The 20599-nt window shown below is 39.8% G+C and overlaps 1 protein-coding gene across 1 annotated transcript in view; it reads left to right on the top strand.

Annotated features, from left to right (window-relative positions):
* Positions 1-15738, top strand: part of LOC129764191 (uncharacterized) — a 295221-nt gene extending 279483 nt beyond the window's left edge. Inside the window, exon 10 of the mRNA XM_055763044.1 lies at positions 745-15738. Coding sequence (XP_055619019.1) covers positions 745-1248 — 504 coding nt within the window. The 3' untranslated portion in view covers positions 1249-15738. The remainder of the gene's footprint in view (positions 1-744) is intronic.
* The last annotated feature ends 4861 nt before the right edge of the window (positions 15739-20599 follow it).

The raw sequence follows: 20599 nt of genomic DNA, 5'->3' as shown, positions 1-20599 counted from the left end.
GTTGCTAAAATGACAACAGGCAACTAGCATCACCAGAACTGCACCATTCCATTCTTTGAAAGTGTAATGTTGAAGATTTCGTCGAAAAATCGCTTAGATCGAACCAAAACCAAGCCTGTCTCACGCAAATACCCTACGAATATTCAGCACAAAGCGTGATGTTGCCTTATTCGGACATTTGGATGTTAGGCTTATGATGAATACAGTTCTGATACCCACGCAAAGATAAACGATTCAACCTACATGATTCACCCATCCTTAGCCGGATGGATAATTGAGTCATTGACTGCCAGCCCGGTTCTACTGATTTCTTCCCCAGGCCAAAACGCGCGTTGCTCCTTACCCGACCAAAAGTATGACATGCCGAAAGCGCACAATCTACGTTGCGGCGTGATGATCTTCCACCCATTCGCACTTCAGCATTATCTCGGATGGTGTTGATTTTATGTTTATCGTAACCATCGGTGCGAAGAAAAATCTAGTGTCCACGGGTGTGTGTTTTCTTTGTTTTGGCTCGGAAAACATTTCAGCATAAAACAAGCGCTGGTATACGAGCGCAAGGGGGGTTGAGGGTCGCAACGCTCTCCAAAACTGTGCATACTTGCACGTGACCACACTACAAAAGACGCGACTCGGTACTTCCCAACCGTACAGACCAAAGTGCTGAAAAAGCACACACATCACAAATATTATCCATGGTTTAATATTTGCCTTTCCTTTCATTCTTATTCTCATTAAACACAGGATCTGCCAACGCCATTCTGCAAGGAGGCACGTCTAACCTACGTTCACATGCACGAGAAAGTTCCTCGTACGTTCTATTTCATCGTATCATCGCCAGGTGGCGTTGCGGAGGCGATCTTCAACGTGAACTTTACGCTGAAGCACAAAACCACCAGTTCATCGTCGTCCTCCTACTCATCATCATCCACCGGTGGTGGCTCGGGTCCATTCGGATCGTCCTCGTCATCATCCCTTTCGCCAGCATCGGCATCCGCTTCCGGTAGCGGTCTCAGCAGCGGTGGCTCCGGCTACAAAATTAACACCAACACCATCAACAACCTGCCCAACAATGGGCTGGACGAGGACGAGGAGCTGATGGAACCGGAAGAGATTCATTTTCCCATCTTTGGCTCGGGCGCCAACAGCCCGATGCATGTCTGTAAGCATCACTCTACTCTTTATCGCTGTTACTCCGTACTCCTAGCATTGTTGACGTGTTTTAGATATGTTTTATTAAAGTATTAATTAAAGTGTAATTACGAGAGTTCCAGAAATCGAGTGCGCGTGAGATCGAGTGAGCGGTGGGAAATCCCAACGCGCGTCCGCGGTGACAACCAAGTTGTCCCCGAAACATCCTTTCCCCCCGAGCGAATGGCTGACTGAATGTCGTTGCGAGTGAGCGTCGTATGTGCGGGTTTGATAGTGGATAACACACACACACAAACACACCCTCAGAGTCCTTAACTTATCCTCTTGCATCTTTCCCACGTGAGGTGGGGTTGTTCGGTTTTTCGAAGAAAACAAAAAGAAAAACAAAAATATGTGTAGCTTTCAGTAAAATGTTTTCAAAAGATATTTGTAAGTAGCTTTTACATTCCCATTTTTACATGACACTCCAGAAGAAAAAGTGAATCGCTGCGATAATTTTTTGGGAAACCGATCATCTCTAGCTGCCCGCCCTGTTTACTCCGAATATTAATACTCGCTCTAGAATCCCACAATTCAAACCACTTTGCTGTCACTGAAATTCCGCCAAATGAAGAATTAATATCTGCGCCAAGCAGCAAAGCGTGAAGGCGTAATTACAGCGCCGCACAATAAATCTACCCCTTCCTTAAGACCCATCTCAAACCAGTATTAGCGTGTTTCTGTCTTGCTCCTTGCCCCCATTCCCCTCCCCGAACCGAACCCATTTGGTGTCATGTGGTAAATCTCATTTTAATTAGTTCTCATCTCACAGTCAATCGGGAGACAACGTGGATCGGGCTAAAAAGTTGAAGATATCTCTCCCCTTCCGCACGGCGCACACATCCGCTAATCGTCGCTGCAATCCAAGCAATTATCGAAACCGGCGAAAAGTAGCTTCTCAGAAACCTGGCTCCTGGCCTGACTGGAGTCAGGCTAATTGTTGGCAATTTCGATTCCAATTCAAGAAGAGTCGCATGTTTTCGAGCTCTCGGGCTAATGAATATGCGTACTTCCGGGAAGTGTTGTTTGCCGAGTACCGAGAGAGTTATTATCGCTAGACGCGCGCCCCCGCGCTTGATGAAGGGTTTGCCACTCATTGAAATTCTGATTCGCAGAATAATTGATGGAGTCAAACTTTTGTGTCGGCCGATTGGGTGCTGCTAAGGTGAAACACTCGGCGACGGACGATGATGGTGATGAGTTAGGGTTTTGGGGCCTGTCTACAATGTGTATATTTGCAAATCACCGAGGGAAAGGTTTGGGAATTGGATCAGTAGATTTTCTGTTTCAACACAACTACATTGTGCTTCAAACTTGCTGACAATGCACAAGTATGGAATTGTATTAGCTCGCATGTCCAATGCGAGCAGTTGATCGCTTATTTGCGCGTTGATTTATGCCATTAAATTAATAAGCTTAATGTTATTGCGTGATAATTTCTATATGCGATAATTTTGGTATATAGCTCTAGGAGTGATTAAGTTTTTCCTAATCTAAACAAAAATCTCGGTGAATGTTATTTTATGCAAATATACAATTGATAGAATCACAGCGAATCATTCGTAAATGGCGGTAATTATCTATCATTTTCTTATTTATCTTGAACTCTATTATTCGAACTCGTATCGTTGATACCATTTGGAACCATCCAGAGATGGCTCATTAACACTGTTTAAAAATCTCCTAACAATTGGTTGGCTCTAGAATGCCGCATGGCTGGGGTTTCGCAATGCCGTAAAATAAAACTGTGCTTTTTCCAGAAAAAATATACTTCGACTTGGTATGAAATTTTTACTGGGATATAACTTCTCGCTATTTTATTCATGGAAATGCAACTTTATTGTAGAAAAAGGTTTACAAATTTGTAAAAAATATCTCCCAACACTAACTTGTCTTAATTTTTCTGGCAGAACATGAAACTGTTACGGTCTACTGATGCTGTCTACGAGTCAGCACTTTTTTGATGTCTTCATATGAGCGTAACTACTGATCAATTAGACCAGTGGTACTCAACCTTTTATCAGAGAGGCAACACACGAACGTTTCGCTAAGTAATAAAACGCCAATAGGAGCAGATTTTCAAATTAAATCTCAGAACTAACGTTTATGTTGATTGCTCACTGTCGAGAGCGACACTGAAACACTGAACTTACTGAATATCCAAATATTTAGTTTTTAAGTATCTTCTAGCGAAATTACAATTCCAACGCTCCAAATATTACTCAGAACAGAACCAGAAAATCTAACCGAAATCGGATTCCACCAAACACCCGATTGGCGACGTCGACAGCAAAAGCTGCGGGACAAATTTTACACCGAAGAACGCAGCTCTCATCGCTGTAAAACACTTTTTTTTTCACAGCCGGCTTGAAATGCACTTCACTTTGACGCCACTTTTAACCCGGAAACTTTGCTCGAATTCACAAAAAATCATTGACCGTCCGGAAAAAGTCACCAACAAGTAATTCACGATTTATCAGTCATCCTACTAGCGACAAGCGAGACCATGGCTTTTCTCAAGATCGAGCGTTTATTTAAATTTTCCAAATTGGCCTTTTTTAAGGCTGGAAGCGAATGAACCGAGAAAATTTGAGAGTCAGAGAAGGCTTCTACAATTCAAAACATCATCGTCATTACACCAATTATCATTACACGCTCCTGATTTCAGGAAACTCTCTTCCAGCAAAAAATTATTAAAATAAATTCACTTTCGATTATTACTTTGGAATGTATCGACATTTTTAGAATAGCTGTTTAATCGAAAGTTTTAGTGGCCCTGAAAAGGACCGATGGTTTGGCGGGGTTTTGTAGAAGCAGTTTGTGTCCATACTGTCAATGCATGTAGCGCATTCAGTATACATTGCAAATATTTGTTTCGTGTTAGACACAGTGCGACCCGAGGCGATTACATTTTTCCCCATAATTCTAATTATTTGATAACAAATTAAATTAACAATTCGTAAGTATGATTTAATCATACAGTTACTTATGATTTCGTTGTTGTTACACATACAAAATAGTTTAAAACAAAGTAACACCAAATGGGTCGCACAGATGGAGCCGCCGGGCCATCCTATCTGAGCTAGACCATGTGCCATCAAATGGAACAAGTAATAATCGGATGGCGGACTATCAGGGAAATACCACTAGTGCACCCAACCTAGCGTTGGCAGAAAACATGTCATCTTTGGCAGAAATGATGCCATTTAGTGTGCTGTTGAGTCAAATGCTCAAATAATGAGCTATTTTGAAAGCTTAAAAATGGTTTGTTTGTATGCGTGCAGACATCTCTTTCTGTTTTCTTTTCTCAATTAATTTGGGATTGTGCAAAAAAAAGTCCATACGACGTCAATGGCGATCGAACCAAGGCCGGCTGGAATGCAAAGCTATTTTTCACGACCACGCTATCCACATGGGTAATGATGCTTAAGAAGTTGATCAGCAAAAACGTGATAATATTGCATCTGATTATAAAATGAAGTTGGGAAGTGTTTTCTAAGAGTAAAAAAGGAGCGCATGAAGGCGAACAATATCTATCTCGGTCTGGGCCGTGTATGTGGCAAGGCATACGGAAAGCTTATTTGTCTTTTGTTTCGCTCGCTCGTATTAATCTTATATTGCTGTACCATGTATATTATACAAATGCTTAACAGTATTTGTGAGTCATGATATTTTCTGTTATTTTATGTCTAATTCAATGTCGTAAATTGGGATGACAAAACATGAGCTTAAAATCAATTTTGGGTGTGGGATAAGACTTCCCATTTAATGTTTCCAAATAGATTTTAACGGGTTAGGCAACGTGAGGTCGAGCGTTGTCATGCTTTAGAATCATTTTTCGAGTCTCTGCTCATATTGTGACCGTTTTTCGCGCAATTTTCGTCTAAATCGTTCATGATTTTTTTGCGATATGTCCAAATCGACCAGCACTTACTTCTATTTATAAAAAAGCGAGAATCTAAATGCGCCTAATGTTACGTCAGATGGACTCTTCCTCGCCACGGTGAGTAATAATGTTGAACAGAACTCACTCTGTATAAACTTCCTATTCAATTGTTAGAATTTGTGATGTTTTGTGCGCACACCAATCAGGGGCAACATACTCCAGGATACCACGCACAAAAAAATCAAGCGTTTTCGGCGTGTATATTTCGATTAATTCCTAACGGCCATAACTCTACTGTATTACGTGATCTTAAGTTTTGCATCGAAGGTCACTCCTAGATTGAAGATGAACTAATAAATAAATCCACTCCTTGGTGTAGATGTACTTCATTGACACAACAGATCACAACAGATCAGCTGAATCGAGGTAATTTTACGACAGATTTTCGAATCGTCGGTAAGAGACAGTTAAAATAAATAGAGTAGCGAGGAAGATAGTTTTTTGACAAAAAATTTGAGGATCACTGGTTACAAGTCATCGAATTATCTTGTGGATCGTCATACTGAAGATTTTTTTTTTATGATATTAAATTAAACAAGTAACCATATTGAAGGCAATAAACGGATTGGTTATACTATATGTATAGTCTCTTAATTAGGAGAACAAATTAAGACATTATTTGAATGCTAAATATACCATGCCTTGTCAAGAAAAATTCCAACCCGAGAAGACTTTCGACCGATCGGTCATTGATCCCAATACCTAAATTCGCCTTAGCCATGAAGTTACAGGGGATTTACAGAATCTCTGATAACAATCTGCTGGTTTGATCGTTTTCGTGTTTGAACTGTCGAGCAAACCCAAGCTCAACTCCAGCCGATACTTCAAATCCATAGTTCATTCCAAGGTATATCAAGAAAATTTCCAATTCGAAAAAAAATCTTGGTCGACCTGGAATGAAATCCGATACCCAATACCTTTATCCGGATTTGTTTTTGAGTTCAAACAGTTGAACACACCTAAACCTAATTCCAGCCGATACGTCAGGCTCTTCTTCCTAATTGAGATAATTCTGATGAGCCTCAGAAAGTAGTCGGGCAGGGTTATGGTAGCGACCAACTCACATCTCACGTATTGTAGGCTTCAAAGATGCCCAATCCAACTCAATCGTGGAAACCGCAAACCTCTTAGCTACGCTCTTCAAGAGCGTGTTCAGCAAAGTGTCACCCGTACCAAGACGTGACGCGATGAACCTCGCTGCGATTCAGTTCAGTTGTGAAACGAAATTGAAAACGAATAAGCGACTTCGATCACCCCTTTATTTAATCAATATCTTCGTAAAATGACCTTTCCGGAGGCTTGGAAGGCTGTCTAGATTGTTCTCATTCATAAGTCTGGGAGCTGCAAAATGATTGCTACTTTTCGAACACTAGCGTCTTTCTAGACTAGGATTAGGACTTTTTATTAAAAGTATACCGGTTGTTCTTCAAAAAAAAGTCAGTGAATGAGGTAAAGAGGCCGTTCTCAGTCGTACGGCGCAACTTGGTGGAGATGCTCTCACAAGAGCGCTGGACGGCACTGACATCCATCTTCCGGATGCAATTCCGGATCCTCGTGGTTAGCTGGTTGGTGTCCGTGGCCCGCCAATTATTTTTGTACACCAGAGCACTGAGGGAGCCGAAAAAATCATCGATCCGACTTCACTGGGGCAAGTTGGACGGGTTCCGTTCCTTGGGTACTTACGGTATCTGTTTTTCCTCGAGATACGCCAACGACTTCTTGGCCTTATGGGAAGACGCCTTGTCCGACCAGAAGACGTACTTCCCATCAGAATGATGCTCCTCTAGGAACGGAACCAGGATCTTCTCCAGGCACTCCTTCTGGTACACCTTCTGGTTGGTGGCAAGTCCGATCGGCTTGTTACACCAGGGCTTTGAAATCTCTTTGTCGGAGATTATAATATACAGCATACCTTCATTCTCAAACTTATACATGTATTTGTATTTCACTTTGGGGGGGTGTGGACGACTTGTCACTTGTATAGCACCGGTCATTGCCGGGAATATGGGACTTTGACAGCGGAAAATAACCCTCGTCGTCCAGCGCAAACGACCCCCTGCGATAATTCTTCGTCATTCACCGGCACTACAATTTCACGGTCGCTATCTGCTCGTCCGTGTACTCTGGCTGAACTAGTCTTCTTCCGACAGACGATGCCCTCAAACTTGAGGGTTCTGTGGTTGTATGAATGAGAGCAACGAAATTTTCGGCCGGCGTCACGCAAACTTATACCGCCCTTGTTGTCGAACAGCTTTTTCAGAGATTCTTTCTTCTTTTTATCGGACGACCACTACCAATCTCCCACTCGACGTTCCGGGATGCCAGGATGCCGGTAAACGGTGCTCATCGGCACATTTTCGTCACGAAAGTGGTCTACTGTAAAATTTTTTCCTTGACTTTCACGCGTTTCGAAGAACCGTACATCGCGCTCGCGGAGTGCTTGTTGTTTCGACGCCATCTTTGATCGAACTGACAGCACCCGAGGGAATAGAAACGAGCAACCCGTTTCTATGGAACCCAGAGAGCAATTCTCTCGGGGAGGAAAAAAATTTTGCTCTCTACTTGAAATCATTTTAGTTTTTATTGAACACCCATTAATTGCTGTCGCTGCCTTCAAGAACTGCTCAAGAGATTATTCTGTATTTAAGTTCTTCACAAACTGCGCTGGAAAGGAGGAGCACGTGGCACCAAAAACTTCCGCGCATGACTTCATCACACCAGTCCCGTTCAAAACGATCGACTAGATTTTTTGTGGTAGCTTCTTTCTTTCTTTCTTCTTTGTTTTTAAGAGGCTTTAAACTTTGCAGTTCATTCGCCTCTATGGTAGCTACTAAGATCTCTCAAGCGAATATCTCGTCAGCTTGCTCCGGCACCACTGCTCCTCCCATAACATACTGCTCTCGAATAACGTCTTGTATTTTCTGGTTGCTCACTGTTGTGGCGAAATATAGATTCGAATACGTATGAATACTCGGTTTCCGTTTCTCCAAACCGTGAATCGTCCAGCCAAGTTTTGACCGAACTGATGTCGGTTCGCTTGGACTTCTAACCCGTGAATCCAGAGTTGCGAACAAGTACAGGTTATCTAACCCAATCAGGATCATAGGCATGGCCAGTATGCCAGTCAAATGCTGATACCATTTGACCACTTTCATATTTTGTGTCTTTCTGCTTCGGCAGCCTAATAATATTCCAAGTGCGGCGAAAAAAATATTTTTTGTGGGTGGCAATATTGTTGCCACGCCCTTATAAAGGATTAAGCGTGTTGCATTTCGCTTTCCGCAAATCTACATATTCCTTGATGTAGCAGAGGACGATAGTTTACCAGGCAATTCGATCTCCCACATCTCAATAGCTGCGCAATATTCATACGGCTGAATTCTTCGCAGAGCTTGATATGGTGATCCGATCTAGTGCGTTCGTAGTGACCGTCCACTTGTGGCAGTGTTTGTTCACTGTATTTACATTTCGAGCGACCAACTTACGCGCATCTAATTCGATGGGGTGTATCAAGAGTGGCTACATCTGGCTACAGATTCTCGTTATTGACTGCGTGTGTCAAAATTTGTTCACAGTAAGAATAGTTATGAACGATAAAACTATTTCATGACCTATTTGCTAATATGGCACCTTCACTGGAAGACGTAGTCCTTCGTCAAAAACTCGTAAGTTTTTCTCCTGTTTTCGCTAGAGTTCGCCCCATATTCTAGAGATCTTTTAATATTTTCATCCCAAGATACATAGAAAAAGATCTGCAAAATTTTAATTCTTTCGGATTTTTAGGATGCTACACTTTGTTTTGGCTTGCCTAGTCTGTGCAAAAACGTTGTACAGATTTTTGTGCACAAGCAGATCATTATTGAAATACCACAATACTTGGTGAAACGAATGAAAATATAATACAATTTTCGGATCTATAGATTTAAAAGTTCTTGAATCTAGATTGTATATTATCGTTTATTAAAACTTTCGAGCTGCCGTCACGATGTTCTATCGAATCTTTTGATCTCAAAATAGCATTCATACGGGGTACGGAATTCATTCTCCAGAGCTCCAGAGATATTCCCATCGTAGAACCCTGGAAACGCCTCTTATACAACGAATTTCATCCTTATGAAACTGATCCATTATTGCATTGTAAATGCTTTCATGATCAGCAGCACTAAGCGAAACTGTGGCGAGTAAGTCGTCATGTATCTTAATGTTGCTTTGTTCAAATGTAAGAAATTTCACACGTGGAAAAAGACTGTACCAATCTGTACTTTTTGACGAAAATCTGTACCCTGTACCGTACAGAATCTGTACCAAAAATAACGAAAAAATCTGTACCTTTCTAGATAAATATGTACGTGTGGCAACACTACCTGCTACCAGAGTGTGTTTACCAGTTCAAGATGTTTTGAAAATGTATCCTAGAGTATATCACTACATGGTGAAATCATCATCAAATTTTGTTTTTAATCTAAGAGTATATCCTCGGAAAATTAAAAATAAGAAGTTATAGTGTTCAATCTTAGTTGTGCTCCCGTGGCCGAGTGGTTAGGGTCCTACACTATCATACCGGGGGTTCGGGTTCGATTCCCGTTCTGGCCGGGGGATTTTTCGTCAAAGAAAATTCTTCCGGCTTGCACTGTGGTCACGTGTATTCTAGAGCTTGCCACTCCAGAGTACATTTAAGGCGTGTTACTCGGCATAGAAATCTCAAAATGACGCAAGTAATGCTACGTTGATAAGGCAAAAGTTCCACTGGAACGTTAGTGCCATCCAAGAAGAAGAAGAATTGTTCAATCTTCCAATTCCACGGCCGTATTGTTACATTTTAAAAATATGTTTGATATTTTTCGACGACAATATCAGTCGTTCATTCTAAGCTGTCTGATTGACATCGGTAAATTAATATTGTTTTCTGGGATGTTTTATATATTGTTAAAAATGTTGTTTACGCCAATTATTTGGCAATCATTAACACCTCTATTTTATTATAATATTTCTTAGATAATTTGGAATACTGCAGCTGTGTGATATTTCTTTTCGAGCTAACAACCCTGGTTCATGTATTTGAGCCAGGATTAATAGTTTCAAAATATGATTTCATCGAACTCACGGATCAGATCCATGTTTAATTCTAACCGTTTCAACGTTTGAAATGAATATACCACATGACACCAGAGATATGTTCATCCCTTCCCAAATTGTGCCTCGCCGAGATCTGTCGGCGAACCGATACCAATCTCCCTCCAACTTTCAACTAGAAACTACCCTGTAAGAATTTCTGTTCTAGCACTCCACAAACACCCGCAATGAAAGCCATCAAAACGAAAACGATGTCAAACATTGGAAAACGGAAAGTTAATAATAAGCATATACGCAAGCCAATACAGGAATGAATACTTACCAAACAACAACATCAAACAGAATTACATATTGCAATTCGAGTAATTTTTAGGGAATCGCGTGTGGATGAAACGAAAAACACAGAGAATGCTCGCAGACACACACTCACATACAACCGAATATATATGTAAAATGAATGAAAAAAGCGTAACAATTATAAAAAAGTATATAAAGTATATAAATTACATATATATACATAAACTATTAAAGAAGCCGCAGCAGCGTGTGCGAGCATTGTGAAACCACAAGGTAAGATACCAACAGACAACAGAAGAACAGAAACACCCAAAACTATTTAATATTTAGCGCGTAAGTGAACGTAGTCACACTGCAAAAGGTGTGACAAAACAAAACAAAAAAGGAGGTGAAACTTTCGTACGAAAGAGTACTGTGAATAAATAATTGTTGATCGTTTATTTTTCCTCCTCTGTTAAGTAGTTAAGAGCGAATCAAGCAAACGGAACTGCGAAATGGTCGAATTTTTACGTTATGCAAACCGGAACGGTGCGGCATAATAATAATGACGGAAAACTTCAGCCGGAAAATTAAGGAATTAGGGCAAATAATAAGTAATTGGACGTTCCTTTCCTGACTTTTAATACATTTCTTTTCTTGACGGTACGAACCATCCCCACTCCCTCAAATTGTGCTCTTTATTTAGTGATTTTGTTTTTCCTTGTCCCCACCAACATTTGTGCTTTTCCGACAAAGGAAAAACCAATTTGTATCTTGTGCCAAAAATTTTTACGAGAGAAATACACACAGCACCACACACCACAAAGACCCAATGCATAGTAGTTGCTTCGCTATGGTAGAGGGAAATTACTTTGCATGTTCCACTTTTATCCTTCACACAATGAATGAGGCTTTTGGGGAGTCAAATGAGAAGAGGGAAGGGGGAATTCACTTTAGCTTTGGCATACTCTTACTCTTTGGCCAATATCAGATATGATACATTATTTTGCTCCTTCCATGAGAGGCATTCTTTTTCGTTCGGATCGTTCTTCGGAGGCCGACGGAACGACGGCGGATGGCGCCATGGCTCATATCACAGGTTCCCGATTGCGATATTGGGATATGTTTGTAGTGGGAATCTTCATCTAAGTTGAACAGTTTCTTTCCGGTTAGGAAATTTTCCAAGTGAGTTGGCCAGGAACTCTCTGACGGTGTCATTTTCTGCACTTGGTGTTTTAACCCCATTGATTGATGCCCATTCCAAGCATTTCAAAGTTTCTGGAAGCGCCTAATTTTTCAGAGGAGATTCCTGAATTTTTGGAGGGTTCAGCGACATAAATTGAAGATTTGGTAGTTGTTGGTTCTCAGGGCTAGACAGATTGTTCTTGATGATGACTTTGAAACGTTGATTTAGAAGTATTGATTAGGCTACTAATTATTATGATAAGAGATTTGGAAATTGTGAGCTCCGCACAATTTGTTCGAGAGTAACGGCTCATTTGAGAATCGTGGCTTATTTGAAAGCCCTGTGAGCCTTATTTTATTTGAAAGCTTCGGTTCATTCATGAATCGTGACTTATTTGAGAGTCGTGATAAGTTTGAGAGCTGCGGTTCATTCAAGAACCGTGGTATAATAGAAAGTCGTGCTTTTTTGTGCTTTTTGTGGGCCGTGGCTTTTCGAATGCTGATAACTCGAACATTTTTCAAATTGATCGGAAAGATATTTCCATCAATTGAAAGGAAATATTTCTACGCATCTATCACAATTAATAAAATGTTATTTTTCATGAGTTGAACGATTGAATAACTGTAAAATGTCAATCGTTATCTAAAGGCCCTCTCTGTCCCGTTTTGATTGGCCCGATTTACGGTTTCCCCAACACAGATGTCAAACCTACTTTTAAACTGATTAGCCTGGGAAAACAGTCTTTTCAGATATTAGAGGCGAATGAGTTTAAAGCCTATATAGTATAAAAAGTAGAAATTGAAGTTGTTGATTCATGTAAGTCGAAGGTACTTCTGTACCCGCGTCTTTGTTTTGCATTCCGGAATGTGTGTCTAACACGAGCTACTTAAAGCGGGTACAAACACAACTCTTTGGCTCGGTTATTCAAAACTGTATTGGAAGATATGCCTTCATATATTCTGCTCACTGAATTTCTACGCATAGTGTTCGATGATTAGGCAAAATGCTGTCATCAAACGGTAGTCTCACGTCAACCTTGCGGTAATATCGTAGATATAACGCATCCATTGTTTTGTGAGCCTTGGTTCATTTGAAAGTCACGATCTTTTCTGGGAATAGCCGTTTTTTGAGAGCCGTTGGTTATTTGGGATAGTTAACTTATTTGAGAGGCGTGGTTTATTTGATAAGCCGTAGATTTTTCAAAACGATGCGACTCACTAGAGATTCGTGATTTATTTGGGATCATCGGTTTATTTGAGAGCCGTGCTTCACAGCAGTGATGTATTCAAGAGCCCTTGCTTCTTCTGTGAGCCGCAGAGTTGTGTTTTTTCTTATTTTGAGATTATCGGCCGTTGTTTGTTTTAGAGCCGTTACTTATTTGAAAGTCGCGACTAATTCATTGAGCCGTGATTTCTTTGAGAAGCTGATTTTACCTGAATCGAGCTTTATTGTTGAATGTATAAGATCTCATCCGTATACACTAACTGCATGACAATATCATTTTGAGGAGAATTTTGAGCAGAATGCACAATCTCGATTTATAGAAAAAATAATCGCAATTACATATCGACAGATGTGTGCCTTCCTTGGTACACAGCTGATTAGAGACGATCGTAAGTCTCAGTACGACGTATACTTTTACGACGTTGATCCATTCAAACGATAGTTTTCCGTCCACTGAATCTTTTGAGGACTCGACAAAGAATAGATTTCGAAAAAATCAACGTTTTCACTATTTTTAGGTGAAACTATAGATATGTTTTAAACCTATCTACGTCGGGTTTCTGTAATGTGTTTCTTACGGCCTCCATCTGTTAGAACCTTTCTTTAGCAATTTCGATAATTATTATAACTTTTGACACGATTGGTGAATTGTAAAAAAAATGTAACCTAAAACATCAATGGCGTTTCTCGATACAAATGATCAATGACAAAGCAACACCATCTAGTGGAAAATAATCGCGCATACTCTTGAAATGACCCATTATGAAGCGCCATTAGGATTCCTTGCAATTTGCCGCAAATTGGAAGGAGAAAGTTGATCCTCCGTGGGTAATTTTTCATCAAATTCATAATGTGAGTATTCCAAGTACATTTTACAATTCGAGTTAGACCTCAAGGAACTTGAAAGACAATGTATTTATTCCGAAGACAAGAATACAATCGGGTTGGGAACCTTTTCCGAGTTAGCTTTCTTTGGAGAGTATTCGATATCTAGGTTACGTAGCGAGATAGACATGTTATGTAAGGATTTTTTCAATGGATCTTCAAAGTTCAGGTCACACCCTCCTTCTACGGAAACCACACCGTCATCTGCATGATATCTTGGCGTGCAGAATTCTGCCAAGCAACTATCGATATATCTAATATGAAAGTCATGAAGAAGAAGGCTGATCCATGAGCCTTGGCTCTCTGGAGGTTATCAATTACCCAAGATTAAAGTTCATTAAAGTTTCTGAAAACTAATAGTATAAGTTTTGTTTTAAACTCCAGAATGTCCACTTCCAAGAACATTGACAGAATTACAATGAAAACCCAATCAAAAGATCTACTAATATGATACTTGCCACGAATCGGCGTTGCTTACCTCTTGACCATGAAAGCTTCTATGTCGAGAGCACCCAAAGCGTTTAGTCTGGACCATGCTTAAAATTTCCCAAACTGTTAAAAATTCACTCCGTCGAAATCCTCCATCGAAACCACCGCCATTCCAGCTCAACGTTTTACAAAACCCCAACCAGTGTGAGCCGCTGTGAAGTAGTTACATTTTCATAATCCTTGCCTAGCGCCTCGCCGCGTCAGCTGAGGACCCACAAAAGAGCTGGAAAAAAGACGGAAACCGTGGCATGGGAAACTCCTCCGCCCCAAGGCTTCCCGCCTGAAAGTTCGTACATAATTAACGCCACTGAGAAGGGGACCGCGTATGGTTCGCGAGAAAAATCGCTCCGGCATTAAAATTCGAAACGAAGTGTATGCTTTTTTATCTCTCTCGTGCTGTTGTTTCACTTTGCCACTCAAGACAGGAGCGGAATGATTTTCGCACATTTCACGGGTCCCACAAGGCTTTGGCAGTTGATTGCGAGGAACTGCTGTCGGTAAATTAGCATCGCGCGTTCTGATTCCACGTGGTGGCCTTATGGGAGCCTTATTAAAAATGCATAGCTGAGATTGCGTGAAATTATAAAATGGCTGAGGCGAGACTCGAACGATACCATCGCAAAATGTGGTCACCATCTTGGAAGAGAATCGTGGGAAAACAATGGCTTCTTGCAAGTGTTTCGAGGTTTTACTCGAGAATGGAATTACTCGGAATGTGATAGTAGCTGGTCTAAGTTGAAAATGGATTCAAACCATTGATGACATTTTGATGCCGAGTTCCTTAGAGTTCATTTGAATAATTTATCTATTCCGTATAATGATAAAAAAAATCCAATTTTGCTAAACAGTCAAGTTTATGAATAATCTATCCCCGAAAGCCTCTATTCAGACTTCACCCTTCATTTGACCCAGTAGTAACAGACTTTACACAAACACAATCTCTCGTCTACCGTATCTGTTCGGTTCCAAAAGTCCAACACACAGTTAACATTTTCGAGTTCCAGCGTTAATTTCTCAATACTTGTATATAGAGCAAACTGTCCACACTGCAATGGACGAACAAAAAAAATCGAACAAACCTACCATTGATTTCATCCAAGCGCCACATCAACTAAAAACATGAGAGAAAAACAAACTTTATAACTAATAATAACAAAAAACCACACAAACCAAACTAACAAACATTTTTAACAATGCAAAACCAAGCAGTAACCTGCATGGAATACAAACAAAGCGTAAATAACGAAACTACAAATAACTCCAGCGAGCGAAAGGCTTCGCAGATGCAAAATACTCGAAGCTGGGCTTGAACATCAAACATACGCGAAAAGTGGCGTTGCGAAATACCAACAATAAGAAAATAAAACTTTCTCTTACTTCCTGCCCGGTGCTTGGTTTCCTTCTTCCTTGTTCTACTGCAATCACTCGAACCACCCACCTCCTCCTTTTCCTTTCTCGCCAATCAGATTACAAAATTTCCACAACCATCTTGTCTCAACTGTCTTTCCGATGCTATCCGATTTGATGTATCCAAGGCGGCTAATAATAATAAAACAGTGAGAGATACAGAGGAAAAAATACCCCTAGCCCCCGGTAAAGCCAGGATTTTTGGCACTGGTGTCCAGCCAGTAGCTACGAGTGACGAATACAGAGAGTAGATAAACAGATGAAATGAAGGAATATTTTAACGTTTTTTTTTCTGTTCGTTCCGAAAAACAAACACACACACATTTAGCAAAGAAGATTGAAAACAAGTGCCGACTATTTAGTGAAATGAAGCAAAAAAAAAAACAAACAAAAATTGCACTACGATACGATGATGAGCGAGAATTATTGTTCATCGTGTACACCAAGCGAAAAAGCAAAAGAAGGCGAAAACCAAAACCAAAAAAAAAATTAAAGCGCATACTGCAAAGGAAAATAAGACTGTTCGAGGCAAATATGAATTTCAATGTAAACAGAGCAAAGTGAACACAACCACAACACAGTCCAGTGAGAGCACGAGAAGGAGTGTGTCTATTGAGAGTCAAAAGTTGTAACTGCTAACAAAAAAACAAGCGATGAATACAAAATGAAAAGAAAAAAAAAACAAACAAACTTTACTATGGAAAAGAGCTGTGGCATGCTAATTACCACGCGACACTTTGGGAAGAGTAGAGCAGACTTGCGGAGGCATAAAAAATGTAACAAGTGGAAGACAAAGCAAAATTAAACGGTAGAGGAAATTGATATTTAAACAAAAAAATGTAATTTTATAAAAAAGGAAACAAATAAACACAAATTATACAAAATGAAGATGTTGTTTGCTTTCAGTTTCTTTTAAGAATCTTCGAATCTCTGCATGGGTTATTTTATGCATAGCATTGACTGAGATAGTCATTAGAGTGGCCATTTCCATTTTGATCCGAAAAATCAAATTTCTCTCCTGTTTCCAAAACTGATTTTTTACAAATTTCTGAGCTACTGGACTTTAAATGGTCGATATATCTAATTAAAGGCAATTAGTCTAGTCTTCTTTGAAAACATACAGGGTCTTTCAGATTGAACGCTCATGCGAAAAAATTTTTTTCGCTCCGTCGATGGTAAATATTCGGCTACTCGTTCAACCTGATCGGATGGTTTTTATTGTCAAGATGTACAATTTATAAGAAGGTGTATTTTTAGTGAAATCGTATTACTTGAGCAACCGAAGCCTTAATGAATCTTTGTCCTCTTATTCAAAAATGGAGGTAACTATCTGTATTTGTACAGTTAGGTTAATTGAGTTCTCCAATAATTCTAAATACTATCTACTGTTAGTCCTACATAAATTTAAGTATTCAACTTATTAATTAATAATTAATGATAAAATGAATAAAGTATAAAATGAAAATGCTTTTCAAAGGATTTCAGGGTAAATGATATGACAAAAACGTGAATTCAGTTTCAGAGTACATATAGAGCTGTCATAGTTTAAAATTTCCAGATCATGGGCGAATCAGCTTGCCGTAGCGCAGATTGAAAAACTGTTGTCTGCACTGTTTCAAATCGTGTTCAAATCTTGTCCCACAAACGAGTCTCCAAACTTTAGACTCCTTTGTGGGACAAAAAAGTTCGAATGTTGATGTGGCAAGCAATTTGTTCGTGCGGCTTAAGGAGTAATTCGTATTTCACAACAGGAACAATCAGAGGTAAGTATTACAGGAAGGAGTGCATTTTAAAACGACTTCCACCTATCGACCGAAGACTGAAAATCGGCGATTTTAAAAAACATATACATACTAGCTGACCCGGCAAACTTCGTTCCGCCCAAAATTCGTATCTGTATCAATACCTTCAAACATTCACGTTTTCTTACTAAGCGCACGTTGAGTACAATCGCAGAACTGTTCATTGATTGATCTTCTAATCGATTCCGTTGAATTTACCTTTTACCAAAAAAATCCTAGTACTTCTACCAAAACTCATCATTATAATATCAGATTATTTTCAGACACAATTCTCGTTCAAGATGTTTCAACCACTTGCAAATAACATGTTTCTCCGTTACATGGAATGAATGTTTGATACAGAAAATATGATAGAATAAAGACAGACTCCTCCCCTTAGAGAGGGGGAGGAGTGTCCATTCACCATAGAAACGTTTCGTGCCCCCTAAAATCTTCACATGCCAAATTTGGCTCCATTTGCTTGATTAGTTTTCGAGTTATGCAGAAATTTGTTTTTCATTTGTATGACAGCTTACCCTAAGAGAGAGGCGAGGAGTGTCGAACCACCGTAGAAACATTTATTTAATCCTAAAACCTCCACATGCCAAATTTGGATTCGTTTGCTTGATTAGTTCTCGAGTTATGCAGAAATTTGAGTTTCATTTGTATGGGAGACCCCCTTAGAAAGGGGGAGGACTGTCGAACCACCTTAGAAATGTTTCTTCCCCATAAAACCTCCACATGCCAGATTTAGTTCCGTTTGCTTCATTATTTCTTGAATTATGCCGAAATGTATGCTTCATTTGTATGGCAGCCCCCCTCCTCCCTCAGAGAGACGGGAGGAGTGTCTATTCGCCATAGAAACGTTTTGTGTCCCCTAAAACCTTAGCATGCCAAATTCCTTTTTTTCTTGATTAGTTTTCGAGTCATGCAGAAATTTGTCTTTCATTTGTATGGCCGCTCCCGCTTAGAGAGGGGGTGAAGGGTCTAATCACCGTGAAAACTTTTATTCCTCCCTAAAAACCTCCAGATGCCTAATTTGGTTTTATTTGCTTGATTAATTCTCGAGTAATGTAGAAATTTGTGTTTCAATTGTATGGCAGACACCCCCCCCCCCCTTACAGAGGGGGTGGAGTGTCTAACCACCGTGAAAACATTTATTGCACTCTATAACCTCCATATGCAAAATTTGGTTTCGTTTGCTTGAATTATTCTCGAGTAATGTAGAAATTTGTGTTTCATTTGTATGGCGGTGGAGGGGTCTCAAACTATCATGAAAACCTTCCCCGGCCCCAAAAACTCCTACATACCAATTTGCATGTCGATCGGTTCTGTAGTTTCCGAGTCCATAAGAATCGGACAGAGAGACAGACGGACAAAAATCCATTTTTATATATATGAATATGCCAAACGTCTTCAAATTGCATTAAACGTCGAGATCTACTGCCATCTCGATTTATGACGTAGGACTACGTCTTACATAAAGGGTGCCAAATCAGAAAACAGGTCACGTTTTTATTAAATAAAGTTAACGTTAATAACTATTTTTACTGCGAACGGATTTTAACGATTTGCATACCAATCGAATCGGAAATTTTCTAGGATTTGTTAGATATGCTATAAATTACAATTCTGTAGTCTGCATATGGTTTAAATTGATGGAAATTGGAAGCATTCCCATTTCCCCATACATTTGTTCTGTCCATTTGTGTGTTTTCCCGACCAGAGTTGTCAATAACGTGCAACTTATGCAATCGCTAGAATAGAAACTACGAAGGGGGATAGCGAAAAAAGAATATTTGCGAAATAAACTCCACCCTTGCATAGCAAGAAAGCTGTCGCTAGCGTAAAAGTATTGCATCTCCGGAACATTCAAAAAAAGGTTATTTATGAGTTTTCGACGTATTCGCAAATAATATCCGAACTGATAAACCAACAAATTTAAGAAATAAAATATTTGCGTAGTCCTACATCCTAAGCGGTGGTGTCTCGGATACAACCCCTCGAATTTTTGCATATAATTCGGCGTTAGTGTATAATGTGATGCGGATTATGAATTATTCTCGATTTGCCGATAAAACGCGTTCATCAGTTGGCAGAATCAAAGGAGGAATGATCTAGGAATGATCTTGAAGATAAAATTGGATGGTTTCACTCTATTCTCCCCAAAGATTTGACGAAAGACTGGCCCAAAAGGTTAAACGTTGATGGAGATTTAATAGATTGAAGTATGATTTTGAGGTATCAAAAGAGAAAAAAACAGATTTTGGAACTCAATTCAAATGCAACTACTACACACTATCACAGTTCTATGTTAAGATCCCGTCCGTGCCCTTATCCCAGACCCATCAACTTTTTTCTCGTCAGTGCCTTCAACAACAACAACCATTTTCAAGAAGCCATGCACCAGCGCGCCAACGACGGATTCCAGCGTTTTCAACGTAAGTACTAACAGGTAAATCACTATATTACTCTACTTAATCTATTTATTCTCTTGACGTAGAACTACGTCTTTCAGGATAAGTGCCAAATCAGAAAACAGATCACGTTTTTTTTGGAATAAAGTTTACGTTAATAACTATTTTCACAGCGAACGCCTTCTGAGGATTTGCATACCAATCAAATCGAAAATTCTCTAAGATTTGTTTGGTAATGCCTGAATGGTTTAAATTAATGAAAACTGGAAGCATTCCCGTTTTCCCATACATTCGTTCTGCCGATTTGTGTGCTTACCATACCGTACCGTCTGAAACGAGCAACTAATATATTCGTTTCTGCCCGTTTTCAACTTACTTGGTATAAATAAGCCATCCACGATTTGAACTCACACCTCTAGAGGCGAATGAACTGAAAAGTTTATACTCTTTAAAGCAAAAAAAAAAAGAAGAAGAAGAAGAATCCACACCTCTCGGGTTTGGTGGTCATCGGAGCAACATCCTTCTGGCGAGCATCGAGCAAGAATAGATTCTTTCCCTGTCGGGAAAGACAAGGGACTGAAGAAACTGAAGTGGTAAAAATAACTAAATAACTAAAAAGTTATATTAAAAATTTCGATGCATTCTAAAATAATATCCGAAGTGAAAAACAAGCGGATTGAATAATATAAAAAGGCTGATTTTGCTAAGCGGAAATGTAAAAGTG

The sequence above is a fragment of the Toxorhynchites rutilus genome, chromosome 2 (assembly GCF_029784135.1).
Source record: "Toxorhynchites rutilus septentrionalis strain SRP chromosome 2, ASM2978413v1, whole genome shotgun sequence".
Classification (NCBI taxonomy): domain Eukaryota; kingdom Metazoa; phylum Arthropoda; class Insecta; order Diptera; family Culicidae; genus Toxorhynchites; species Toxorhynchites rutilus.
Note: the sequence above shows the minus strand (reverse complement) of the source record. Positions and strands in the feature narration are given on the sequence as shown.